The sequence below is a fragment of the Eubalaena glacialis genome, chromosome 3 (genome assembly GCF_028564815.1).
Source record: "Eubalaena glacialis isolate mEubGla1 chromosome 3, mEubGla1.1.hap2.+ XY, whole genome shotgun sequence".
In the NCBI taxonomy this organism is placed as follows: domain Eukaryota; kingdom Metazoa; phylum Chordata; class Mammalia; order Artiodactyla; family Balaenidae; genus Eubalaena; species Eubalaena glacialis.
The window spans coordinates 93746984-93772986 of NC_083718.1; the positions used below are offsets into that span (position 1 = coordinate 93746984).

A 26003-nucleotide genomic window follows, 5' to 3' on the forward strand; every position below is an offset into this window, starting at 1 on the left:
TATCAGTTTTGGTCAGCTACACTGACAGAGCTGGGCCAAGACATTTTCCTGCCTGTTAATCAAGGCCACACAGACAAAGCTCAAGGAAGGATGACCCCTGCCTCAGGAAGTATCGAATCAGTTGCTATTTTTAAACAGTATACAGTAGAACTTGAGATCAGGTCTTTACTCAGTTGACAGGAAGAGTTCTCTGCCAAATTTTGCATTTGAGGAAACAGTTAATGGGCCTAAATGAGTGAAGCCTCTATGTGAAAGGAAGGAATGTGACTGTAAGTATTTTTGCTGATTTGGGTCAAGTGTGTGGTGGCAGAGATGTGGAAAGTTCAGTCAGTGACAAAATAGGTTATTACATTTCAAAGTAACTGATAGTTAATGGCACCTTGGATTGTCTTTAGTGACAGTGGTGTGTATGGAATTCTGTGTTGCTAATAGTAAAGTTGAAATAAGGGTATGTGATGAGCTAATATTATCTCAACGTAGCACTGGAGAAGGAAATCAGCTATTGGTGTGTTTCCAAACTAACTGGCTCTTCCTCTGGATGTATACATAAACTTTTTGGTTATTTGAGATGTATTTCTGTATGCTTTTTATAATACTCTGTTGGACCTTGTTTCATTAACAGAAGGTTTCATAAAGAATTGATTTATCGCAAAATAATACTGTATACTACTATATATAATCTCTTATAAAACCTCATTCTACTTAACTTTAGGAAATTAAATATGCAGAATGTTAAAGCAGACAATTTGAGAAATACCATAAGTAATATTTTCTCTGTAATATTATAGCACCATCTTAGGAATGCCTTTATGAGGTTGAATTGCTTAATGGATGACAGGTACATCTTTACATATGAAATGTAAGCAACTTATTTAGGGATAGGTGGGCAGTGTTTTAGTGGAGTTTAAATTAGGAAATTATAAAACTGTGTTAACATATTTATTTCATTTTAATAGGATTATTCAAGATAAAGTTGTAGCCATTTTCGACAAGGATCGATGATCAGAATTTTTCTTTTTAAAACATTTTCAAGTTAAAGATGAAAGGAGAATACTGGAATTGTTTGGGTTCTAACTGACAGGATAAAGAATATAGTATTTCACAGTTACTTGTAATGGAACCTCAGTAAAATTCATCACTTGTCATGCACCCAACTGGGAACATGGATGTTGGTTTTTCTCGTTCTGCTGCTCGTACACTGTCAAGAAGCCACTGCAAAAACATCAAACAAAAAATTTCTCAGTGGGAAGGAAGAACTAATGGTAAATCTAATCCAGATAAGTGCGATCCAAAGGACTTTGGAGTGAGATATAATAACTGTAATCAAGAGATTCTTCTTAAGAGAAATCCTGTTGCTGAGGGAAAGAGCAAAAAGCTGGATGTCACCAACTCTCAAAATGTTGATCAAGGTATTAATGAAGATGCCAAAAGCCACAATCAAAGTGAGGATGAAAGTGAGAAACGTGAATATGATGATACACACTTCTTTAAAAATGAATCAGAATCCAACTGGGTATGTTCTCGGGCCAAACAAATCGAAAGCCGGAAAGAAGTTTTGGATCCAGAGACTTCATTACCTCCAGGAAATTTCTATACCTCACAGATATTGTGGAAGAAAATAGAAGCACTTCCCCCAGATAAAGTCTTAAATTTAGCTTTAGAACATTGTGACTCTTCAGAAAAAGAACTGAATTTCAGAGGTCTGGATAGTTCATATGGAGTAACAAAGAGCTTAGAAAGCATTTACTCTGAACCTGAGGGACAAGAATGTGGACCTTCTATAAATCCTTTGCCAAAACCTCGTAGGACATTCAGATATTTATCTGAATCTGGTGTTATGCCATGTAAAGAAAGAAACTGTGACAGAAAATACTGTGAAAATAATTCTTGTACAGAGTCCTCTTTAGCCTCTTCTCAGGAACCTGAACCAAAGAAATATGGCAGAAAAATCAGAGGGAGATCTAAAAGGTATGTTTTTATTTGAAAGGTAATGATTTTAAGTATTTTCCTTATAGAACTGTTGAGCTTCTGTTTCCTTTTCAAACCAATTTCCATTTCCATGTGTGGGTTACACCTATAATTTGATTATACAGATGTTGATTAACCCAAGGGGAAAATACATACAAGTGAAACAGTAGGAGTATAGGTAATATCCAGGACAATCTACTGACATAAGTACCGTAGAAAAACTTCCATTTTATATTTTTAAAAATGTATAGGGGACTTCCCTGGCGGTCCAGTGATTAAGACTCCGCGCTTCCAATGCAGGGGACGTGGGTTCGATCCCTGGTTGGGGAACTAAGATACCACCTGCCACGGGGTGCGGCCAAAAAAGAAAAAAAAATGTATAGGGAAACAAGTACATTCTTCTACTTCATTTAGGGCATGCTGGCGTTAGCCTCACTTTTTATTACAGAGTGAATTTAATAAAGTACCCAAAGAAGAACATGAATGTAATTGGCTAAAAGCCTCCAGTTTTCTCATGGTGCATATAGGGCATCAGCCTAATTTATTATTCTTAGGTATCTGATAAAACACCTTTGTAATTTTGTACACTAAGTCCTTTTCTTATCAATTTGTGTCTATCATACCAATATAAAGAATACTAGAGTTTTAGAAGATACAACTTTAAAATGTATCTCCTTTCTTAAGGAAATCCTTTGAATTTGAGGACATTCAGCACTTTCGAAATCAGAACTCCCGGAAGATTCATGAAGAACTTAGAAGAAATTCTGGCTCAGCACTTTATTACACACAGTCTGAGGACAATATCTATGAGGATATCATATGTAGGTGTCCACAAACTTTGCAATTAAATTTAGTGAGTATGTAGTTGGTGGAGCCCTTAACTAGAGTATGTTATTTTCTTTTACAATCAAGCATGTCTTGCTCTAGATTTTCCTTTCTAATATTGAAACCTTTGTTGTATAAATTCCTTAATTCTCTAATGGATTTTACAACTAGTTTATTGGACTGTTCAGTTCAGAAGTAGATGTGTGTAGTATTGTATTTTGAGAATTCTTTGAGGTTGGTTGGACGCCTGAGTGGTTTGTGAGCTTAAAGTACCATTGATTTTGAGACCTACATCCCTACAGCAATGTAGAGTAGAAAGCTGAACATATTTAGCCAGTTTTTGCTTTCTTTTCCTTTTAAGTGTAGTCAGTGTTCCCATTTAATTATGTTCCTCTAAACTTTTTTTTTCATTATTTTTCAAGATCCCACCAAAGAAAATCCATATGAAGATATTCCAGTGCAGCCTTTGCCCATGTGGAGATCGCCTTCAACATGGAAGCTACCACCCCCTAAAAGTGCTTTCAAGGCACCCAAGGTATAACCAGAGAATTAATATAAGAAAATATTAGAATCTTATTTATGATCCTACAAAAAGGTTAAAATGGTTTAACTAGGGCCAAAACTAAGAGGCACTGAAATGTGGGTTTATTGTTCTTTGTTTTGTTTTGGGGGGAGCAGCACAAAACTTTTCTTTTTTTTTGGTTTTGGGGAGGGGTTTTTGTTTGTTTTTTAGCGCTTCAGAAGACTTGAATACAAACACCTTTAGACAGACCATAAACCTTTTAGTTCACTATAGTTACCACAGCACTGTAATAGTCTCACATCAACCTGTGGCCTAAATTACCTGTCTGGTCCCTGAAAGCACTCACCAGCCCTGAAAGCAAAGGCTGCCTTGAGCTAATGAGGACTCTGAGCTATTGTTTTCTGGAAATTTGATTACATTGTTGTAGAAGAACTTGGATTAGAAACCCAAGAGACTTCTTTACAAACAGTGAAAAAGAAATTACGGTGTCCTCACTTTAGATGATTTTAAAGGAAAGATAAATATTTTGGGGGGATAGCTTTGACTTTGAGAACACAGGCATTACCTAGATGATCTTACCTTAGCAGTACCTCTTCTGTTTTAGCTTCCTTCCAAACCTCAGTTCCTTCACCGGAAGACTATGGAACTGAAGAGCTCACAAGTTTATTTACGGTCAAAGCTCACAAAGGATACCACGTTGCCTGTCACTTTAACTGAATGGAAGCTTTTCCGAGCTGGAGAAGTTGCAAACAGGAAAAGGAAAAATCTTCCAAGGGTAGGAACTCCAGTACTTTGATTCTTCAACTCTTACTTCAGCATTTCCACAAATGCGAATAAATAAACTTTAGACTGAAATGAATAATAGGTTAGAACTGACCTACTGGAATTAGAAGATTTGGAAAGCAGCCTTAAGCTTTAAGTTTTTGCTCATGCAAGAAAAATGCATGAATGGCTTTTGCCAAGGTTTTTGTGTGTGTGTGTGGATTTGGAAAATTGATTTTAGATGGAGGGCTTCACTCTAGTTACCTTAGTTCTCATTAAAATCAGCTGCCGGTGTGAAGGAAGCCCTAGAACCTCATGTAAAAGGACCTTCTAGTAAGCTGGCTTCAGTGTTGTTCTCACTCATTTGTATAACAGCCAAAGTTAATTCAGTTTTGTGCCTGAGTTTACAGATTTTCGGTAATGACAAAGTATATGCCAAAAATGTCCACTCAAAGGAAGGAAAAAAGAAATTTTACTATTACTTGGGAATAGAAATTTTTGCCAATTATATTAAATAAATGACTTCTCTCTCAAGGGAGAAAAGGCAATAAGTCTGTAAATCATCTCAATGAGAGCCACTGAACCAAAATAAAGAAATTTGGATTATTTGTAATATATATTTTTTTAGGAGAGACATTTAAGAAATTACATGAAAATATTTAAAAACTCTTTATGTTATTTTGTTCTGTAATTCAGAATGTTTTCAGGATTACTATGCAGAAATAAAATCATTTAAATAGTATTCCTTTCTTTAATCCCATCTGAATTAGCTATATTCATTTAGCACATGATTTCTATACCTGATTTTAACGTTAAACAAAAGTCATAGCTGTTTCTTGGTGTAGTAACTGCTGATTGGTTCCTTGGGAAATATTCTGTTCCACAGTTACTTTAATTCTTCTGATCCATTTCCTGCCCCTCCCTCTTTAATATGTGAAGTGTTAAAGACACAGAGTTTTTTTAAAGCACTAAACTGATCTCTCTGGAAAAAAAAATCTTTAGGTGTTTTTTCTCCTGAGTATGGTGAGGACTGCTTAAAAATCAGAGGTTTAAAGAATTTCCGGGATATATGTATATATAATGCATAACAATCACTTTCCTGTACACCAGGAACTAACACAGAATTGTAAATCAACTATACTTCCAAAAAAAAAAAAAGAATTGCTGGCACAACAAAGCAGCCTCCCACATGTTCCAGAAACAGCAGATCATGTGTTCACAGGGGCTAGAACACAAACACATAAGGAATTGTATTTAAGATGTGGTTCTTGGAATAGCATTAACAAATATTTAGAAATTATGGATTGTGGAATTTAATGAGACTCGAGGATATTTGCAGTGCTTTTGATTTCATGCCTCAGTATTTTATGTACTGTGGATCCCTTGAGTACTCAAAGCTTGTTCTCTTTCTGATTATAGGTGAGATGATGCAACTTTTCCTCTTCTGATATTTTCCCAAAGGTTTTTTTGAGAAGTGGGGAAGAGAAAAATGGTGATGAATTCTTGATTGTCAGGCAGGAACAGACTGTTAGCATTTCTACCTGTGACCCTCCTTGGATTAAATCCTTTTGGGATGTTTCATTTGCAATACGAATTTTGGTTTTGGACTATCTTCGGGAACAACATTCCATGAGGAAAGCAGTTTTCACTTATTTCCTCTTTGATGACTAGAGCTATCTCTGGAAGGGAAACTGGTTTCATAGTTTGAAAATAACTGATCTAGTCCATATGCCTCTTCCCTACCCTTCCTTTCTTTCTCCACTGTGGCAATCTGTGTGGGACTGTTTGCTAGAGTAGATTTCCTAATGTTTTATATTGTTTGTGTCAAGTGTGTACAGCAATATGGTTTCCATCATTTCTTAGGAAGAATATTCTACAGTATTTCCTATAACTAGAAGGTAATTATAGGCTCCTAGCTCATAATCAAAATTTAAATTTTATTACTTTATCTCATATTTCTAGAATAGATAGTTCCCTCTCCTTTGTAACATTTGAGTATACTTTTAAGTATACTTTTCAAATACACATTAATAATTCTACTACTTTTGGTCCTTATGTACCCAAAATACATGTTTACTCTCATACATCTTTCCTATAGCCCCTAGCAATACCTTTTTATGTTGGATTCTCTTATTTTTTTTAATAATGCTAATATTTAAGAATATTGGTAACTTTTCATTTGAATTATAGCTATGAAAATCTTTAAAAGAATAAACTCATCCAAAAATGTGGGAATAATCTGCATATTGGAAGCACATGTTTCTCACATGTTATTTTTCTTGCAGTGGACTGATTCACTGCCTATGGATTGCCAGGATTGCTAGAGAAACAAGGACAAAGGAAAAAACAAGAGCATTTTTCTCAAACAACTTTGTTGGTTATCATATTATATAATATTCCTAACAACTGTAATTCTGGGCATTAAATTTGTTAAATCAAGATTGATAGTTAAGAAAAAGTTTGGAATTTTAAGAAAAATATACATAGAAAAACTAATCAATTTCTCCTTTTAAAAGTGGCTGTTGATCAACTTTAATTCTTTTCTCTTTTTTAAGCCTAGTCTGTCTGTCTCTTTTATACACACTTCCCAGAAGCAAAGAAAGAATTGTAATGAATAATGCATATTAAATGGAACATTGTTTTGTACTTGGGCATACTTGAGAATCTCCTATTTTTATGACATGTTTCTAAAATAAATTATAATATTAGTGCTCCCAGTAGCAAAGGAGTATTCCTTTTGACTAAAGCTTTCTAAGCGTGATTATCCTCTCTTTGCAAAAATTCCTGGGAGCGGACATAACTGTGCCTCACCCTGCCTTATAAGTGAGTAAATATCCCACTTCCTACTCTGGGCAAGCAAAAACTTGAGTCCATTGGTAAGGCTTGGTCAATATATGGAGTGCAGTAGCCAGATTTCCTGCATGTTGTGACATGGAATGACAAGCAATCTCCCTAAGAGCCTGTGCTGAATTCCTCTGGAAAGGAAATATCCTTTCCCACTTCTCTTACCCATGTTAAATGGAGTATGTATTAGAATAGCATATCATCTTACTAAAGATAATTTTAGATTCAAAATTGAAAAATGTAAAGGTGTTTATTTATAAAATGGATCTTTCTCTGAACGAGAATCACTAATAAGTTAATATCAAGCTGCAAAACTTGTTGGTGTTTGTTTTAACTTGTACTTTTCTGGTCTTTTTTCAGCTTGTATTGAAAATAGATGATATATTTGAATCTAAGAGAGGGAAGAAGAGGGTAAAGTTACACCTTTACACTGGAAAAGATGTACCTCCCTTTAAAGGTAAGAATTGTTCCAACTGTCCATAGCTATTAGCATATGAGGGGCGAATCATTATATAATTTAATGTTTGATGTGAATTATAATTTTTGGTTTACTTTCCTGTCTATCCCACTTAAACATAAAACTTATTTAGGCTAAGAGATTATTTCTTGTTCTTCCTCAAATCCCTTTTGTTTAGTTCTGTACCAAGTAATAACTATTGGATGAATAAGTAAATAAATTAAAAAATAGTTATAAACCAATGAGACTAATTTTCATGGACAGGTTGCATCCTTATTTTGTAGTACTACTTTGATTTATAGTCTTTTGTCAGTATAGACTCTCTCAGTGGAGAAATGAAAATATTAAGTATATATATACTGAATGTATGTGGTACTCAACCTATAGTCATCTAATAAGTTCAGTAGTTTTATCCTTCAGATGCCTAGATAAAACTTAGATTGTCTTAATTACGAAACTTTCAACATCTGTAGTGAATTATTATTGTAGAATTTTCTTTACAACTTTAACTTGGTTGTCTGGCAAAGGACGTGTAGAGTTTAGCAGTTTTTGTCTGTGAGATTCATAAGTGAGAAACAACAGCCAAGTCATACCAGAAAAGAATATTTCATATTTTTGCAGACTTCCAAAGACAGAAATTTCTTAATTTCCATTGAAAATCTCTTCTTCATTCTAACAATTACTATGTGAAAATAAACTTCCCCATTCAATAATTCAAGACTCTTTCTTCTTACTTTGTGATGATTAAAATCATCTCATCATCATTTTAAATGTGAGTTTTCATATCTTCAGAAGCAGTTATTACAACATTTCAGCCTTCTCTTCTGTAGAAGAAATACTTCTGGTTATTGTTAATAATAATAGCTACCATTTACTGAATGAAGTAATAGTTTCTTTATGTACTTTATCTGGTGTATAACGTATGACCACACTGGGAGGTAGGGACTATCCTAATTTTACAGAGGAAGAAGCTGAGCCAGAGGAGGAAGCATCAATCTGAATCAAGGAACATGATACCACAAAGTCTTAATCTTCTCTATTATGATTGTTTTTCTAAATAACCACATGTAGCCAATATTACTGTTTTATAGATAAGGAAATAAATTATAAATTACAAATCTTGTGAAATACCAAGACACTGGAACCAGGACAAATTCTTAGAAAACATTATCATTTTCCCATATTAACAGCACTCTATTGATAACTGTATTCACCAGATATGCCACCCTAGGTAGATGATCACCGATCTCTTATTTTATTTGAATGCTTTATGGATTAGGAACATTTTAGTAAATTTGGCTCTAAGAAAAGTTTTTGAAGAGCCAAATCCTTTTTTTCACTGTATCATTATTGAAAAGAAAAAATTCAAGAGCATAAACTGCCAACTTCTAACACATACACACACAAAAAGGAGTAGTCCCTACAAATTTGTTTTCTTTTGCGTGGCTCAAAGGAAATATGCATTTACTCAGTCTCTGTGGCCAACTCCTTCAGTGGACCCGAGGAATTTCTCTCATGCCTGAGGATCTCCTGGCTCAATAATCACAGTTCTCAGATTTTTGTTTACCTCCTTAAGCTTTTGTCTGTATATCAACAATGCCTCATAGAACCAGATAATTATATTTACCTACTCTGCCGGTACATGCTAGGTTTTACTGAATCTGTTCCAACCTAAACAGTTCTTAACTCTCAGTTATCAGGTGTCACAAAATGATTTATTGTCCTTCTTCAAAATTTTAATTTTGTGTGTTGAAGTCACATTTAAAAAAGGGACAACCTAGTACTTTTTTGATCCCTACAGATTCTCAACAGATTTTCCTATTGGCTTATAAACCCCTTAACCTTCATTCAGTGTCTTGGAATGCAGATTGTCAAAACCCATAGATGTGAATATGTTAAAGCCATTTAAATGATCTTTTGTAAGGTCTTTTCCAGGTAAATTACCTTTCCTCCCTTCCCTCTTTCTTTTTTTTTTTCTTTCCAAACACTTCATGGGCTCCCAAGAGGTGCTTGATGCTAAGGATACAAATAGGACTCAGGAGCTCACGGTGTTTGTTCTTTCATGCTGAACAATATTTTATAGCCCCAGTATACTTTTTGTCATTATAGTTAGTTTGAAGTTATAAAACCTGTATAGTACACAATATTTGAATACCTGCTTTTTCTGTAACATGTCTTGTGTACCTTTCCCACATATCTAATGAAGAGACAGTATTTTTTTTTATGTTCTCTTCTTCCTTATTACAAAATTAAAATGAGCACAGCAAGAAATTACAATAATATAGAATAACATAAAATGGAAAGCCAAAGTTTCCCAAACCTCCTCCTACTACTCCCAGAAAATCTTATGCACATGCAAATATTTTTTCTCCCCAAATAGTTTTATACTATTCAGACTTTGTATGTCTTGCTTTTTTAAAAAAAATGTAATTAATATACTTTGGAGCTCTTTTGGTATCAACACATAGAGTCCACATAGCTGTACTGTATTTCTTGGTATAGATGTAGAAGAATTTTATTTAGCTGGTAGACGTTTTGGCTGTTTCTAACATTTTATTTAACCTGTGGATAATTAACTTTTATAAATAGATAGGTAGATATATAGATATAGATTTTTTTTCTTCAAACAATGCTGTAATATACATTTTTTGTTTATATATTTTTTTGTATATTGGGAAGAATACATCTGTAGAATAAGTTCCTAGCAGTGTACTTAATCAAAGAACACATACTTTAAAGAACACATAAATTAACATTTTTATAACTGCTGCCAAATTGTCTCACAAATAGATTTTAACAGCTTAAAAAAAAACAGCTTTATATTTCTATGAAGAGCTTTTGAAAGTGGTTTTTTCCTTGTAATCTTCATTAATACTGTGTTTTATTAGAGCTTTTTATTTTTTGGCAGTCTCATGGTTGAAAAGTGTATCTTACTTATTGTTTTAATTTATTAAATTTTTTTTATTTTATTAATTATGAATTTGGACAGTTATGTTTATCAATAGTTATCAATCTTTTTCTATAAATTGCCTATTCCTACTCTTTTATTCATTTTTTTTGTTGTGCTGTGTTTTTCCTTATTCATTTGTAGCAGCTATTTGAATATTAAGAAACTTAGCCTTGCGTCTGCAATGTGGATTACAAATATTCCCCCAGTTTATTTACCTTTTGAATTTGCTAATGATTTTTTATTAGATTAGAAATTTTACATTTTTATACAATCAAACTTCCATACATTTTTCATTTATGACTCCTAGCCCTTGTTTTTCCTGATACATTAAAATTTTTTCCCTTTCTTTATATTTTAAAATTTTGCTTTAACTTTTCAGACTTAATTTAGAAATTTTTCGTTCACCTGTTCACGATGTTTTGTTTTGTGTTTTGGTTGTTTTCTTTCTTACTTTTTTTTTTTTTTTGTAAATTGACAATGTGCCTAGTATTGTACAGAACATTCCCTTCTAAAAACAAAGCCCCTTAGCCTCAAGATACTTAAAATCCAATTGTGGAAAATAAGAGCAGTTCAAAGCCATTTGAGTACTATAAGAATTCAGAGTAAAGTTCAGTTTAGTTTGGCATTAGAGGTGGCTTAGAGGCATCATAAAAGAGGTAGAATATTACTTCATAAACTTATTTGGTAATCTTTCTTAGCCTCACATTTTCCTGTTAATCTAAATTCATAGTGTGTTCCGTATTGAGATTTTTGTTCAGCCAGGTTGGTGTTTTACCTTTGATACCTTATTTGGGAATATAAAGACAACGATATGAAGGTAGAAATAAAATCCACTCTGATCAAGGCTTTCTAAAACTAGTCTGAACTGCTGTTAATTTCTAGAATTAGGGATGAGAGGGGAACTGAGGAGGGAGGTGGGTATGGGAAGAAGATGGAATGGAATAGTTTCTTCTCTGAGCCTTTTATTCTTTTTTGCACCTGTCCTGCCCTGATACAGCTAAGTGGTTTGGAGAAAGGCTCAGCATCCTTAATTATTCCTTACTCCAAGTAAGTCCCCAGGTCTGTGGAGCTTTTACATTGTTTTCGTCCTCATGTTCTGCCTGTTCTTGTTGGACAATACAAATGGAAGCTCTTTCTTTTCAGGTGAAACCAGTGGGTACGAAAGTGATGCCGAATATCTGCCAAAGAGTGAGTGAGTCAGTGGGGCTGCTCCCTTTCGCGTGATGATCCTGGTTGTAGGTGGAGTGGCACCTACCTTTGTGATTAAGCACGTTTTTTCTACACGAAGTTTCACTTTGTCGGTGATTTCTTCATTATAAGAACCTGTTGAGATTTGGGGAACTAAACAGTACACTGTCAGATGTTTGACAGCATTAAAAATCTCCTGTGGTGTAGTGAGGCAGACCAGTGTAGTTCTTAAGATGGAATGTTCTTCCATCTTAAGAGGGGAGTGGCAGAGCTGCACATTCAGACATATGTGCAGCAGCCAAAACAGAGTATGTGAGTCATTCTTTGAGGCAAATACTTTGCATTAAATATCTGAGTTCTTCATAGTCACTCATTTGAGTATCTCAGATATCTCTGACATTGGGACAGGAAACACTGATCTGTTTCTTATTCATAGGTATTTATATTCTAAATTATTGTGCCATTTACTTTCTGTTAGAATGTAGAAGATGCCGTGCATTTTTGGCTGTATTTGTTCAATCAGTCATAGTGCTCTGTATCCTTCATCTAATGGATTTTCACAGCAAATTATTTAGTTTCTGTTTAACTGAAGCATGGAAAAAAATAGGAGACCTGAATTATCAAAGCTGAGTACAGGGCAGTTCCAGGTCTGATACTCTGATCTTATGATTAATAATCATGTGCTCCTACCAGTAGCCTAAATTGCTTCAGGTGTTTGATTCTGTAGCCTGACTGAAGGTGAAACTTAAGTCATCATCAGGTTCAGCTTGGATGTGTAAAGATGATTAATTTTGTTCTGTTGCTACTGAGAAACAGACCCTAAAATTTTCTTGACTTGAACTGAGCCCTTTGGGGTAAGGAAGGTTTGCCTAGAGCACTAAATGTACTGGATAATTTTGGAGAGGCACTCCAAAATTATTTTTTAAGTGTTCTTAATATCTTGATCTACATTGTAACTTCTTTGGGGGCAGAATGCATCATATCTCAAAAGAAAAGCAAAACAATTAGAGGATGAGTCTTTCCATCATTGGCTCAGAATGACACATAAGCAAATCTCTGGGATGCTTAGACTATTTCTTCTGCAAGTACTGCATGTCCCCTAGTGGAGACTACCGCAAATTATTCAGAATTTAGAGATAAATGAGAATAAAGGATAAATGGTATCCACTTTTGGGTGGGATTGCTCATACTGTTTAAATAGTATGCTTCTATGAATTCTTTCTTTTGAGAAGTAGTCTGCTAATGGATACCTTCTTACATGTCATTTTTCTCTCTTGCATTTAGCACCATTTATTGATATATGTCCATTATTAGTAATATATGCCAAGGAGAGAAGGGAAAAGAACATTTCTTTAATGTGAGGATAGTTTTTATTTTAATTTTATCAAACTCGTCTCTTTAGGAACTTACCTTCTATAGGACTCAGTTCTTTTACCAAATCTTTTCCCCCACCTATGATTTCATGGTCCCCAAAATGGCATCTTTTGTCAGGCCAGTGCTTTTACCTGACATTTTCCGTGTGTCCTGGTGTCATGCCATGAAAGATGGGATGGCACAGAGTATGTGTTGGGACATACATAGGTATCGGTTGGGACACAGAACATTGGTCCCACTGCAGGGCCCCAGGTGCTTGTGAGAATCTGCACTTGTCCAAGTATGTCATAGCCCTAACAAGTATGTCTGGGTGGCAGACATTGGTTAGTCAACATTCATTAGCAACGACTGAGTGAAGACTAGTCCCGCGTGGGTCATGACCTCTGGGTGCTAGAGGGAAGATGGGGCTATAAAGGAAAACAAGACTCCGTGATCTCATCGCAGGTCGCTACAAGCGCATAGCACAACTGCAGCAATCTTCCAAGAGGAATCCTCACTACCAGACCTTAGAGCGGGATCTAATTGAATTCCAGGAGCAGCAGCTATTTGAACTTTTTGTGGTGGTGTCTCTACAGAAGAAGCCATCAGAAATAAGCTACATTCCCCAGGTCATACAACAATTCCCTAGCACGGTAAGTGCATGGAGGCTATGAGGCATCCAGGAACGTTTCTGTGTCTCTGTGTATTTATTCCCTCTCTTCTTGTTTACTATCGTCTCAGTTAGCTTTTACTAATACTGTACTTCTTGTAGGATCTGGTGCACTCTGATGATATCTTGTGTCAGGCATGAGCTGTAACCAAGGGGGAGTTAAAGCTCATTATTCAAGTTGGGTTTTTATCTTTTGCTCTGCTATTTACTAAGTGACCTTTAGCAAGTTACAGAGCCTCAATTTTCTCATCCTTAATGAGGGGAGTGATAAATGTGGCAGAGTAGGGTAGCAGTCAGAGCATGGAGTGTGAGCCAGCTATCTGCATTTGCCACTGATTAGCTCTGTGACTTGGAGCAGTTACACTGCTCTGTGCCTCATTTTCTTCATTGCTCAAAGGGGGATAATCTTCATAGTGTCTACCCCATGGAGTTGTGGTGAGGATTAAATGAGCTAACTATAATTAATATAAGGCACTTAGAACAGTGTCTAGCATACAGTAAGCACTATGTAACGTTACTCCCTATTAGTGAGGATTTAATGAGATAATGTATATAACGTGCTTAATCCAGTTCCTTGCACATAGTAACAGTTGATAAATGCTAACTGTTATTAACGGTATTATTTCATTTACAGTACCTTTTTCACAAAATAATTCATTCATTTATTTAATCAGTATTTCATAAATACCTACTATTTGCCAAGATTAGGTGCTGGGGATACAACTAAAATAGATCTTCTTGGTCCCTGCCCTGCCAGAGCTTACAAAATAGACCCCAAATGTGGCTCTGAGCTTTGTGGCAGTAAATACAAAGAGCATGATCATTACATCAGGGCTTAACAAACTGATGGCCTCTGAGCATATTTAGCCCACAGATATGTTTTTTGGGTTTGCACAGTAATAAAGTAATAAAATTTTTGTTGTCAACTTTTTGTTTAAAAGTCATATTTCACATAAAAATCTGTATTTCTGCTTTCTCCTGAGAAACTAGAAAGACTGCCAACACTCAGCCTACATTCCTAAGTGGCATGAATTGGCTGAAGCTGAGTAAGGAGCAGAACTGACTTCATGGGCATGTGACCAGTGCAGTCACACAAGGCCCCTCACTTGCAAGGGCCCTGCACCCTGCCCCGCAGTCACCACTGAAGTTCTTAATAATTTTATATTTGAATCTGTGTTTTGTAAGTGAGGAGTGAGATCTGATGAGACAGTGGGGCACGTGCCAAGGTCTTAAAGCCTTGGCTCATGTATGCTGTCACCTGCTGCCGCCTCTCCAGGATGGATTCTCCAGTTGTCCTCACTCCTACCCCTTGGTTCCCCAGGCCCTGTCTGGCTTCCCCCTTTCAGTACTCACTCAGTGACTGCTGCCACCCTCTGGACAGGCATGGGGGGGGGGTCAGAATCAGGCAACCATTAACCCCGAAGTGTCTTAAGCAACCAACACATGGTAGATCCTTCCCTGCCCTGGGCATTGCTACTGTGTTCAGTGGGTGGCCTGGGGGAGCAAGCCTTTTCACCACCCCCAGTCCAAGTACTAAGCACGTCCCCATGTGGAGGCTACAACCCCTTGAGGGTCGCCCAGCTGCTGCGGGTTGGAGTAGTGGGCCCGTGGGAAGGGAGGTCCTTGGCTCAACTTTCCCACCCCTAGTCAGGACACAGAGTTTCAGTCCTGCAGCTGGCCCGAGGGGAAACCCAGCAGCTGGTGGGCCACTTGGGCACCAGATTGCAGGCCAGGGTCCCTGGGCACCTGTGAGGGTCTGCACTTGTCCCCAGGATCCTCATGCCTGAGGGAGCATGCCATTAAGTAGAAAATCAAAAACCCCATTGCAGGTTGAGAAAGAAACCACAGAAGAAAGTAACAAGTTTTATATTTCATTTTACATTTATTTTTTTCCTGCTTTTTGAACAAGGGACTCACAGTTTTTCATCTTGCACTGTGCTCTGCAAATTATGTAGCTGGCCTTGGGAAGGAGTGATCCCTTTAAACAGGGACATTTACTCACACTCCAGCTTACTACTTGGACCACTTCTCTCATTACCTGCTCAGGAACTTTAGGACTTTGGGTTTAAACCCTGAGTTGCATGTTTCACTAGAAAAGCTAGTGAAGGGCTTCCCTGGTGGTGCAGTGGTTAAGAATCCGCCTACCAATGCAGGGGACACAGGTTCGAGCCCTGGTCCTGGAAGATCCCACATGCCGCGGAGCAACTAAGCCCGTGCGCCACAACTACTGAGCCTGTGCTCTAGAGCCCTCGAACCACAACTACTGAGCCCGCATGCCACAACTACTGAAACCCGCACGCCTACAGCCCATACGCCACAACAAGAGAAGCCCCCGCAATGAGAAGCCCGCACACCGCAACGAAGAGTAGCCCCCGCTTGCCGCAACTAGGGAAAGCCCGCGAGCAGCAACGAAGACCCAACGCAGCCAAAAAAAAAAAAAAAAAAGCTAGTGAAGCACAACTGAACTGAAATCTGAGACATTTCCTGCATGGGGTCTCATTTTTTAAGAAAGTCCTCACCAACATTCCTGCTGTAAATAAATCAATGTTTAATTTCTTATAAAATTCCTCAGTGTGGCCTGAGAGCACAGTGTCACCTCACTCTTTAGTAACACAGTACCGTAAGAGTCTAAAATAATGTAATCTAGATAGTCTTGAGGAATCAAATTTCCCATAAAGAGGAGCTTAATTTTTTTCTCTGTTGTTCATCAGTCTTACCTTTGCAAAGAGAAATCTCGAGGTTGAACCTGTTTTCAACACAGCCTGAGTTATGGGTTTGGAACCAGATGAGGACCCAGTTGACTCTGACAGTAATTCAAGGATGTCTCTAAGCAAGTTACCTGGTGTTATTGTGCATTAGGCATCTATAAGTCTGGGAGGGCAAGAGCTGCCTGAGCCCCTCTTGATTCTGATGTGGAAAACCTTGAATGAAGATGACTGTGAATCATTTAACAATATAAAAATAATAGAATATGACACAACTAAAATTTTGTTAGAATGCTTTTCCATTTCTTAAGAGCTTAATATCTAAGTGACCCAGAATGGCTGCATGTTTTGTTTTAGAAATTAAAGGATAGATCATTGGGATTAGTTACATGAAGGCAATATGGTAATTAGACTTATCTGCTTGTTTTTGTACTAATTTTAAAATGTCTTTTGGTTTAACTAAATTTAGACTGTCCTTTAAAGTACAATACCAGACTTGCACAAAAGGTCTTCCATGCTAAAATCTTACAGGAAGTTGCAAACCCATAATTAGGTAGCGAAGATTATATGCTAAGGGAAATGATTATATATGGGGTGGATTCTAAAAATAGTATCTTTTCTAAGTAACGTTCATCTGCCTTTTCAAAACATCTTGGATTATTGATCAGAGAGTGTTTTGAGCTAACTAGGTTTTTGCTATCAGTATACTGTAGAATAGATTTTCATTTATTTTATGTCCCATGATTCATAAAAATATTCTCACTAGTATGTGAATTGTGAATTAAGATTCTTCCTCTAGCTAAGAAACTGTTTTCAATCATTTCTCTTACATCAGATTATAGGATCTCCATAAGTACCCTCTCTGTGTAAAACCAGAATTCTTTTTCCTTAGAAACCCAGTTCTCAGTATGTTTTCAGTGATTACCAGTCTTGGCCTTCCTGTTTTATTAAACAGCACAAAACCACTCTGAAACACCTACCTAGACTTATCAGAGACCTCTTTTCCTAAGACCAGGCTGAGTTTATTTCTATACTCCGCTTACATAGACTATTAGTCACTTACAGTGTTATTTTTTTTCAGGGTGATCATGGCATTAAGCAATCCAGAGACACTGAAGAGAGGCTCAAAGTTATCCCCAAATTTTGTTTTCCTGATTCAAAGGACTGGGTGCCGACCTCAGAACTCAAGAGGTAAATAGACTACTTTATCTGATTTCTATTTGTTGGACGAGCAAGAGTAGAACCAGAATCTTTGAGAAACAGATAGAGCCAGCAGTGAAGCTATGTGGACTCTGTGGCGGATCAAGGATGCAGTGGGAGGAAAGGAAGAAACAATTAGGACATTTCCTATGTGGGGCTCAAAAGAGAAAAACACAGTGTCAGAGGGAAAACAAGTTTGAGAGTCTCTTCAATTTGCCAATTCTGCAGAAAAAAAAGTTCCACTTTACATATAATCAGAAATGCCACCAAGTGGACAGAAAAGGAAGAAAGACTTGAACTTAGGGACTGAGAAACAGAGATAAAACATGGCAATATCTGCATCTTGTATCTCCTTCAAGTTGTTAGAAGAAGCCATAGCCCAGATTGTACGTTCCCTGTCGAACTTGTACGAAGAGGGGGCTCTAGTTTGGAAGGTGTAAGTATATTGAGAAGGGAATTATAAGAAATTGCTTCCCAGTATCTAGAGGAAATTACTATTTTCAATTAATAAACCATCATCGTTTCATATCCTGCTTGTAAATAGATAACTGCTTTGTTCAAAACTGTAATTATTGATCATGTATTTAGGCTGAAAAGCGTGATTATGTGAACCATATCACATGCCAATGACCTGCTGGAAGACAGCCTCAGCTGTTGCCTAAGTAGCTCTGCCCTTCCACCCCACGTTGCCTCCAGACTATGCTCCTGTCTCTCCTAACCAGTTTAGCCTGATCGCCGGTCTCATCTCTGAGCCATCAACCCTGAAGCTTTTGTGCTGTCAGTTGTACTAATTGCATAGGCAGCTTCTTTCTTATTGGCCTGGCTGCTCCATGGTTGGCTTTCCCCCCTCCCCAAGAGTTATGTGTGTTTATTCTAGAATGTCTGAAAAATACGGAGGAGTAAATAAAAAGCAGAAATTAAAAATCACTGGCATTCTGGTTACTCAGAGATAATCACTGTAAATGTTTTGAGATGTTCCCTTCCAATCTTTATTCGTGGCCAAATACAGACATATGTATATATTGTTCAGATTTGAATTTCTTTTGATTGTTAATGAATTTATTTCTTGGGCATCTCTAGGTCTTCATTTTGTAAATTATCTATGCATATTTTTTGCCAGTGTTTCTAATGAGATGATAATTTTCCTAATAGTTTTTATGTATTAAGGATATAATCTTTTCCCTATCACAGTTCCATATGACCTCTCAGAACTAAATAGAAGAATTTGGAAGGGAAGAATAGCTTATCAAATTTCTTTACAGTTTACCTATATATTTGACTAAACTGGACGTTCAACAAAAGGACAATAGGCTTGATTAATAACTGGACTGGATAAATAAGAAAGTAAAAGGAGGCAGCGGCATCAGCAGCTCATCACATTCTATTCTCTCACTCCAGTACAGAGCAAGATATTCTCAAGGGCTGGGCATTCTCCCTCAGGAGGAATGTGACTTGCAATAAATATAATATTGCTGCCTCCTCTTACATCACAAAATGACTGCTGTTGGACTCTAATTTTTAATTGCTTGTTCCGAGGAATGTCATAAGCAGTTGTTTGGATCTCAAACTATTGACTTTTTTTTTCAGTGAAACGTTCTCCTTTGTCTTAACTGGTGAAGATGGGAGCCGGTGGTTTGGTTACTGTAAGAAGCTCTTGGTAAGTCCCAGACTTGTGCTACAGGCAGCTTTGGTAGAGAAACAAAAGAGTCAGACTAGGAACTTCAGAAACACGATCTCTAGATAAGTTTGGGGGCTACTCAGTGATCTGTGTATTATAAAGAAGCTAGTTAAGCTTTATATTTTTATTTTATTTATGATTTATTTTCTTTATTTTTTTTGGCTGCGTTGGGTCTTAGTTGCAGCACGCAGGATCTTAGTTGCGACACACAGGATCTTAGTTGTGGCATGCGGGCTTTTCTCTAGTTGTGGCACACGGGTTTCTCTCTAGTTGTACCGTGCGAGTTTTCTCTCTCTAGTTGTGGCACACGGGCTCTGGAGCGTGTGGGCTCTGTAGTTTGCGGCACGCAGGCTCTCTAGTTGAGGTGCATGAGCTCAGTAGTTGTGGCTCACTGGCTTAGTTGCCCCACGGCATGTGGGATCTTAGTTCCCTGACCAGGGATTGAACCCGAGTCCCCTGCACTGGAAGGAGGATTCTTTACCACTGGACCACCAGGAAAGTCCCGAAGCTATGTTAGCTTTAAACAGTAAGAGCAAGGTGGAGGTTAGCCACAGAGTGTTCTATAATAGAAACGGTATGGATTTATTTTATTTATTTGTTTGTTTGAAATAGATGAAGAAAGCACTGACATTGTAGCTGAAGTCAGTCTGGTTATATTTGAGGAATGGAGTACAGTGAGCCAATCGAGGGAGCTCTGAGTTAATTCTTGCTTATATGCCGTCACTAAACTGGAATAAATCATACTATCATTTTTTTTTTTTTAGTGTTTTCTCATCTTTCAGTGTTCATTGAGAATGAGAGCTTTGGTTCCTACTCTATACTAAGGAGTATTAAGAGGTATTAATAGTCCAAATTAGTAAAGACTTGTGCTGCTTAATTTTTGCTTTGTTGTTGTTGTGGTTTTTTTTAGCCAGAAGGCAAAGGAAAGCGACTCCCTGAGGTATACTGCATGGTCAGTCGCCTAGGCTGCTTCAACCTTTTTTCAAAGGTGAGTGGAGAATGGGCCCTATGAAAAGTGGTGTCCTTTCTGAGCTCTGAGTAGGTTTTTGTTTCTGATGACTTCACTAGACAATGTTAAGTGGCCTAGACTTTAACATACTACTTTAGAAAGGGTTCCCCATTAGTAGATTAGAACTACGGGTTTGAAGGCTTAAATTTAGACCTCTAATCCAGATGATGTTGCCCCGTCATCCTCATTTTGGTTTGCTAAACCTCCCAGCTTAAAGCAAAACATTGCCTGAAGTTTATCTTGTCTCATGTCTTTCCCAGACACCAAACTGCAAGGTATTATTGTGTCACCTTCTTTGCCCCTGCCTTAGTGATATAAAAAGGGGCTTCTCTTCTAAAATTAAGTTGATTTATTTTAGTAACTTTTCTTGGAGATTTAAAGGTACCTCTAAGAGAAATGATGCCTTTAATGAAGTTTTATTGGTTGCAGAAGCTTATCTGTCTTAAAATCTGTTGGTATTATTTTCAAGTTTGTGCACCCAGTTTGGCAGTTCCTTCAAAAGGATTCTTTTATGTTTTTGAACTGAGTCCCTAATTAAAAAAAAAATTTCTTTTGTGTGTATGTAGATTCTGGATGAAGTAGAGAAGAGAAGAGAAATGTCTCCAGCTTTGGTTTACCCATTTATGCGAAGTGTCATGGAAGCTCCTTTCCCAGCTCCTGGATGCACCATCACAGTAAAGAGCTACCTCCCTGGGGCTGGAGATGAGGTAAGTTAGTTCATTTTGAAAAGGTTTGATAGCTGCCAAAAAGCAGGCCTTACACTAGTAGGCCTTACCTGATAGAAACCTTAGAGGATAGTTTTCTCTTTTTCATAAACTGCACAGAATATGTTTTGGTCACAAAAGCACTGGAGAAACATCCAATTGATCTGTGAGATAGTTGATGCTAGACCCAGGAACCAGAGGTTTTCTACCATTCGTAGATTGAGCCCCTGAATAATGTCTATTTCAGTGTGATAAATGAAGATTATACGTACTATTGTCCAGTGGGATGAAAGATTTCACCAGAAATTTACAGCCCAAAAATAAGGTATTAAGTCTTGGCATTAGTGTAGGCAGCTTCACAAACTCTTTGCAGCAGACCCTCTCTCTTGAATTTAACCTGTAAAAGAATGACAGGATCCATTAGTATTGTCATTAGGGATTGTTTTTCCACCTCAGCTCCCCTGATTCAAATTTTGCATTTCAGTCAATTGAACTGTGCCGACCACTGGACTCACGATTGGAACATGTTGATTTTGAATGTCTCTTTAAGTGCCTGAGTGTGTGCCATCTCATTCGGGTCTGTGCCTCTCTCCTTTTGGAGCGGAGGATAATCTTTGTTGCCAACAGCCTAAGGTGAGAAATAAGTAAAATATGTCACTTCAGACTGTTGTTTTACTTGTTCTTACTATTTTAAAATTTGGGCATATTAGAAAACACTTACGTAGGATCTCAGTTACCTAATGCTATAGTGACATGGATAATCCAAAAGCTATTTGCATTCGGCTATAACAGTGACTTTTGGGGGTTGCAATTAATTTACCTTCAAAATGTGTTTTGTTTAAACTGTTGTTAAAAATTGGTATTGCTTTTCTAAGTACACACTAGCTTTTAGCAATATAAATTGTGGGAAACAGCTAGATTGAGATTAAAGATATTCAGTAAATTAAGTTAAAATTTAAATAAAATGTTAAAATTTAATGAGTAATCACAGAATTGTTAATCTGTGATCACTAACTGGCATCACTTTGTAATTCTGTAACGTAATGTCTGAAATGCCCTCCATTGTTGCTCTTTATATGACACCATTTGCTTTCTCCTCTGGCTAGCACCCTGTCAAAATGTGGCCATGCTGTGGTTGCCACACTGTATCCATTCACCTGGCAGCATACCTACATCCCAGTCCTGCCAGCATCTATGATCGACATTGTGTGCTCACCTACTCCATTCCTTATTGGAATCCTGTCTTGCTCCTTACCACAGCTCCAGGACCTACCCATTGAAGAGGTGAGATGGGAGAAATAGTACCTGTGGAAAAGACTGGGGCACTGGCAGATGAAAACAAGTAATCTTTAAGAGTGGTGGATATGTCATTAATTAATAATAATATGTAATTATGATTGTTAATACATTATGCTATCGTATTTTTGTATCTGTTTATGAAAGTGAGAAAAATTCTATAGTACACATGAATCTGAAGTTGTATCTTATTTGCAGTATTGAACCGTGGGCTAATTCTTGTGTTATTCTGAATAGGTCTTTTTTTTTTAAAAACATCTTTATTGGAGTATAATTACTTTACAATGGTATGTTAGTTTCTGCTTTATAACAAACTGAATCAGCTATACATATACATATATCCCCATATCTCCTCCCTCTTGCATCTCCCTCCCACCCTCCCTATCCCACCCCTCTAGGTGGTCACAAAGCACCGAGCTGATCTCCCTGTGCTATGCGGCTGCTTCCCACTAGCTATCTATTTTACATTTGGTAGTGTATATATGTCCATCATGCCACTCTCTCACTTCGTCCCAGCTTCCCCTTCCCCCTCCCCATGTCCTCAAGTCCATTCTCTACATCTGCGTCTTTATTCCTCTCCTGCCCCTAGGTTCTTCATAACCTTTTTTTTTTTTTTTAGATTCCATATATATGTGTTAGCATATGGTATTTGTTTTCCTCTTTCTGACTTACTTCACTCTGTATGACAAACTCTAGGTCCATCCACCTCACTACAAATAACTCCATTTCGTTTCTTTTTATGGCTGAGTAATATTCCATTGTATATATGTGCCACATCTTCTTTATCCATTCATCTGTTGATGGACACTTAGGTTGCTTCCATGTCCTGGCTATTGTAAATAGAGCTGCATTGAACATTGTGGTACATGACCCTTTTTGAATTATGGTTTTCTCAGGGTATATGCCCAGTAGTGGGATTGCTGGGTCTTACGGTAGTTCTATTTTTAGTTTTTTAAGGAACCTCCATACTGTGCTCCATAGTGGCTGTATCAATTTACATTCCCACCAGCAGTGCAAGAGGGTTCCCTTTTCTCCACACCCTCGCCAGCGTTTACTGCTTGTAGATTTTTTGATGATGGCCATTCTGACAGGTGTGAGGTGATACCTCACTGTAGTTTTGATTTGCATTTCTTTAATGATTAGTGATGTTGAGCATTCTTTCATGGGTTTGTTGGCAATCTGTATATCTTCTTTGGAGAAATGTCTGTTTAGGTCTTCTGCCCATTTTTGTATTGGGTTGTTTGTTTTTTTGATATTGAGCTGCATGAGCTGCTTGTAAATTTTGGAGATTAATCCTTTTTCAGTTGCTTCATTTGCAAATATTTTCTCCCATTCTGAGGGTTGCCTTTTCATCTTGTTTATGGTTTCCTTTGCTGTGCAAAAGCTTTTAAGTTTCATTAGGTCCCATTTGTTTATTCTTGTTTTTATTTCCACTTCTCTAGGAGGTGGGTCCAAAAGGATCTTGCTGTGATTTATGTCGTAGAGTGTTTTGCCTATGTTTTCCTCTAAGAGTTTTATAGTGTCTGACCTTACATCTAGGTTTTTAATCCATTTTGAGTTTATTTTTGTGTATGGTGTTAGGGAATGTTCTAATTTCATTCTTTTACATGTAGCTGTCCAGTTTTCCCAGCACCATTTATTGAAGAGGCTGTCTTTTCTCCATTGTATAGAAGAATAGGTCTTTTTTTAAAAATCATACACAGAAACTACTCTGGGTTAACTTAAAAAATTGTTTCAGATATAAAACACGTATAGATAAATGCCCAAACAAAATGTATAGCTCAGTTAATTATCGCATAGTGAATGCTTATGTAACCAACATTGGAATAGAATAGAAATATTATGGCAATGGAAACAGAAGTCCCCATCATGGCTTTTTAATTTAATTTTTTTATTATTATTATTTTTTAAATTTTTTGGCCATGCCGCATGTCATGTGGGATCTTAGTTCCCCCACCAGGGATCAAACCCGCACCTTCAGCATTCGAAGCACGGAATCTTAACCACTGGACCACCAGGGAAGTCCCCCATCATGCTTTCTTCTAATCACTGTTCCCTTCCCCACCCCTTGCAAAAGGTAACCATTATCTTGACTTTCATGGTGCTCATTTTCTTGTTTTGTTTATACTTTAACATCCTAGGCATGTATACCTAAACAATATAATTCAGTTTTGCCTGGTTTTAAGCTTGAAATAAATGAACTCATACAGTATTTTTTTTTTCTTTCTTTCTTTCTTTCTTTTCTTTTTTCAGTCTGGCTTCTTTGGAGCAACATTATGTCTTTTTTTTTTTTTTTTGGCTGTGTTGGGTCTTCGTTGCTGCGCGTGGGCTTTCTCTAGTTGCGGCAAGCGGGGCTACTTTTTGTTGTGGTGCGCAGGCTTCTCATTGCAGTGGCTTCTCTTGTTGTGGAGCACGGGCTCTAGGCAAGCGGGCTTCAGTAGTTGTGGCATGTGGGCTCAGTAGCTGTGGCTCATGGGCTCTAGAGCGCAGGCTCAGTAGTTGCGGGACATGGGCTTAGTTGCTCCGTGGCATGTGGGATCTTCCCTGACCAGAGCTCGAACCCGTGTCCCCTGCATTGACAGGTGGATTCTTAACCACTGTGCCACCGGGGAAGTCCCCAACATTATGTCTTAAGATTCATCCATGTTTATGGGTTTAACAACAGTAGTTTGATTATTCTAATTGTGTATAGTATTCCATTGTGTGAATGTACCACAATTTTCTTATCCATTCTACAGTTGATTGACATCTGAGTTGTTTCCAGTTTGGAGTTATTATTAATAATGCTGCTATGAATATTCTTGTTCATGACCCTTGGTACATATGTGCATGCAGTTTTATGGACATATACTTGAAAATGGAATTGCTGGACCATAGAGTAAACATACCTTCAACTTTAGTAGGTAAAGTCAAGCTTTTCCAAAGTAGCTGTGCCAAGTTAAACTTCCTCCAGCACTGTATGAGAGTTCCTGTTGCTCCACATCCTTGTCAGCCCTTGTTGTCATCAGTTTGTGTAATTTAGCCTATCTGATGGGTATGTAGTTGTACTCTCATTGTGGTTTAATTGGCATTCCTTGATTATGGTTGAGGGTGAGCATCTTTCTATATGTTTATTGGCCATTTGAATGTCATCTTTTGTAAAATTCATAGGCTATATCCTTATACTGAATTATTTACCCTCACTGATTTGTAAGAAGCCTTTTTATAGCTTCTTACAAGAAGCCTTTTTTTTTTTTTTTTTTACACAACTTCACAGGTTTATTTTTATGCTTCTCTTTAAATAGTTATGTCTATAACCAATGGTTCACCAAAGATTATAAATTAAATAATATAGAACTAAAAATTAAACAGTTTAAAAGCATGAAATGGTTAAAATGCTTGGGGTTTGAGGGAAGTGAGTTCATCTGTAGCTAAAGGGGTCCTGGGACCCCCAACCTTCCCTACACACCACATGCATGCACTGTTGACTTACAAGAAGCCTTTTTATAGCTTCTTTTATAGCTCTGGATACGAGCTCCTTTGTAGCTTGCCTTTTCATTCTCCAAAATGGTGTTTTTTAAATCCAGAGATGTTCTTAATTTTAATGTGGTCAGAATTATCAATTTTTTTTTATGGTTAGTGTTTTTATGTGTGTGTGTGTGTGTGTGTGTGTGTGAACTGCTTAAGTTTTTCTTTATATTAACTTGATGGACATAGCCTCCTATATTATCTCTTGGAAGCTTTATTATTATGCCTTTAATTTTTGTTTCTGAAGTTGGGGGCTTGATTTTTGTTTAATATAATAAAAGGTAGGGGGAATTCCCTGGCAGTCCAGTGGTTAGGACTCCCTGCTTTCCCTGCTGAGGGCGTGGGTTCAATCCCTGGTCAGGGA

General features: G+C 37.3%; 1 protein-coding gene across 2 annotated transcripts in view; it reads left to right on the forward strand.

The window, feature by feature from the left end:
- Positions 1 to 1113: 1113 nt before the first annotated feature.
- The window catches only part of DENND2C (DENN domain containing 2C), a 36289-nt gene continuing 11399 nt past the window's right edge, over positions 1114 to 26003 (forward strand). For both annotated transcript variants that reach the window (XM_061186142.1, XM_061186143.1), the window contains exons 1-13: positions 1114 to 1968; positions 2653 to 2789; positions 3216 to 3328; positions 3921 to 4091; positions 7283 to 7379; positions 11473 to 11517; positions 13336 to 13523; positions 17327 to 17436; positions 19033 to 19102; positions 20034 to 20111; positions 20699 to 20839; positions 21321 to 21469; positions 21943 to 22120. In XM_061186142.1, coding sequence (XP_061042125.1) covers positions 1145 to 1968; positions 2653 to 2789; positions 3216 to 3328; positions 3921 to 4091; positions 7283 to 7379; positions 11473 to 11517; positions 13336 to 13523; positions 17327 to 17436; positions 19033 to 19102; positions 20034 to 20111; positions 20699 to 20839; positions 21321 to 21469; positions 21943 to 22120 — 2301 coding nt within the window. In that variant the 5' untranslated portion in view covers positions 1114 to 1144. The remainder of the gene's footprint in view (positions 1969 to 2652; positions 2790 to 3215; positions 3329 to 3920; positions 4092 to 7282; positions 7380 to 11472; positions 11518 to 13335; positions 13524 to 17326; positions 17437 to 19032; positions 19103 to 20033; positions 20112 to 20698; positions 20840 to 21320; positions 21470 to 21942; positions 22121 to 26003) is intronic.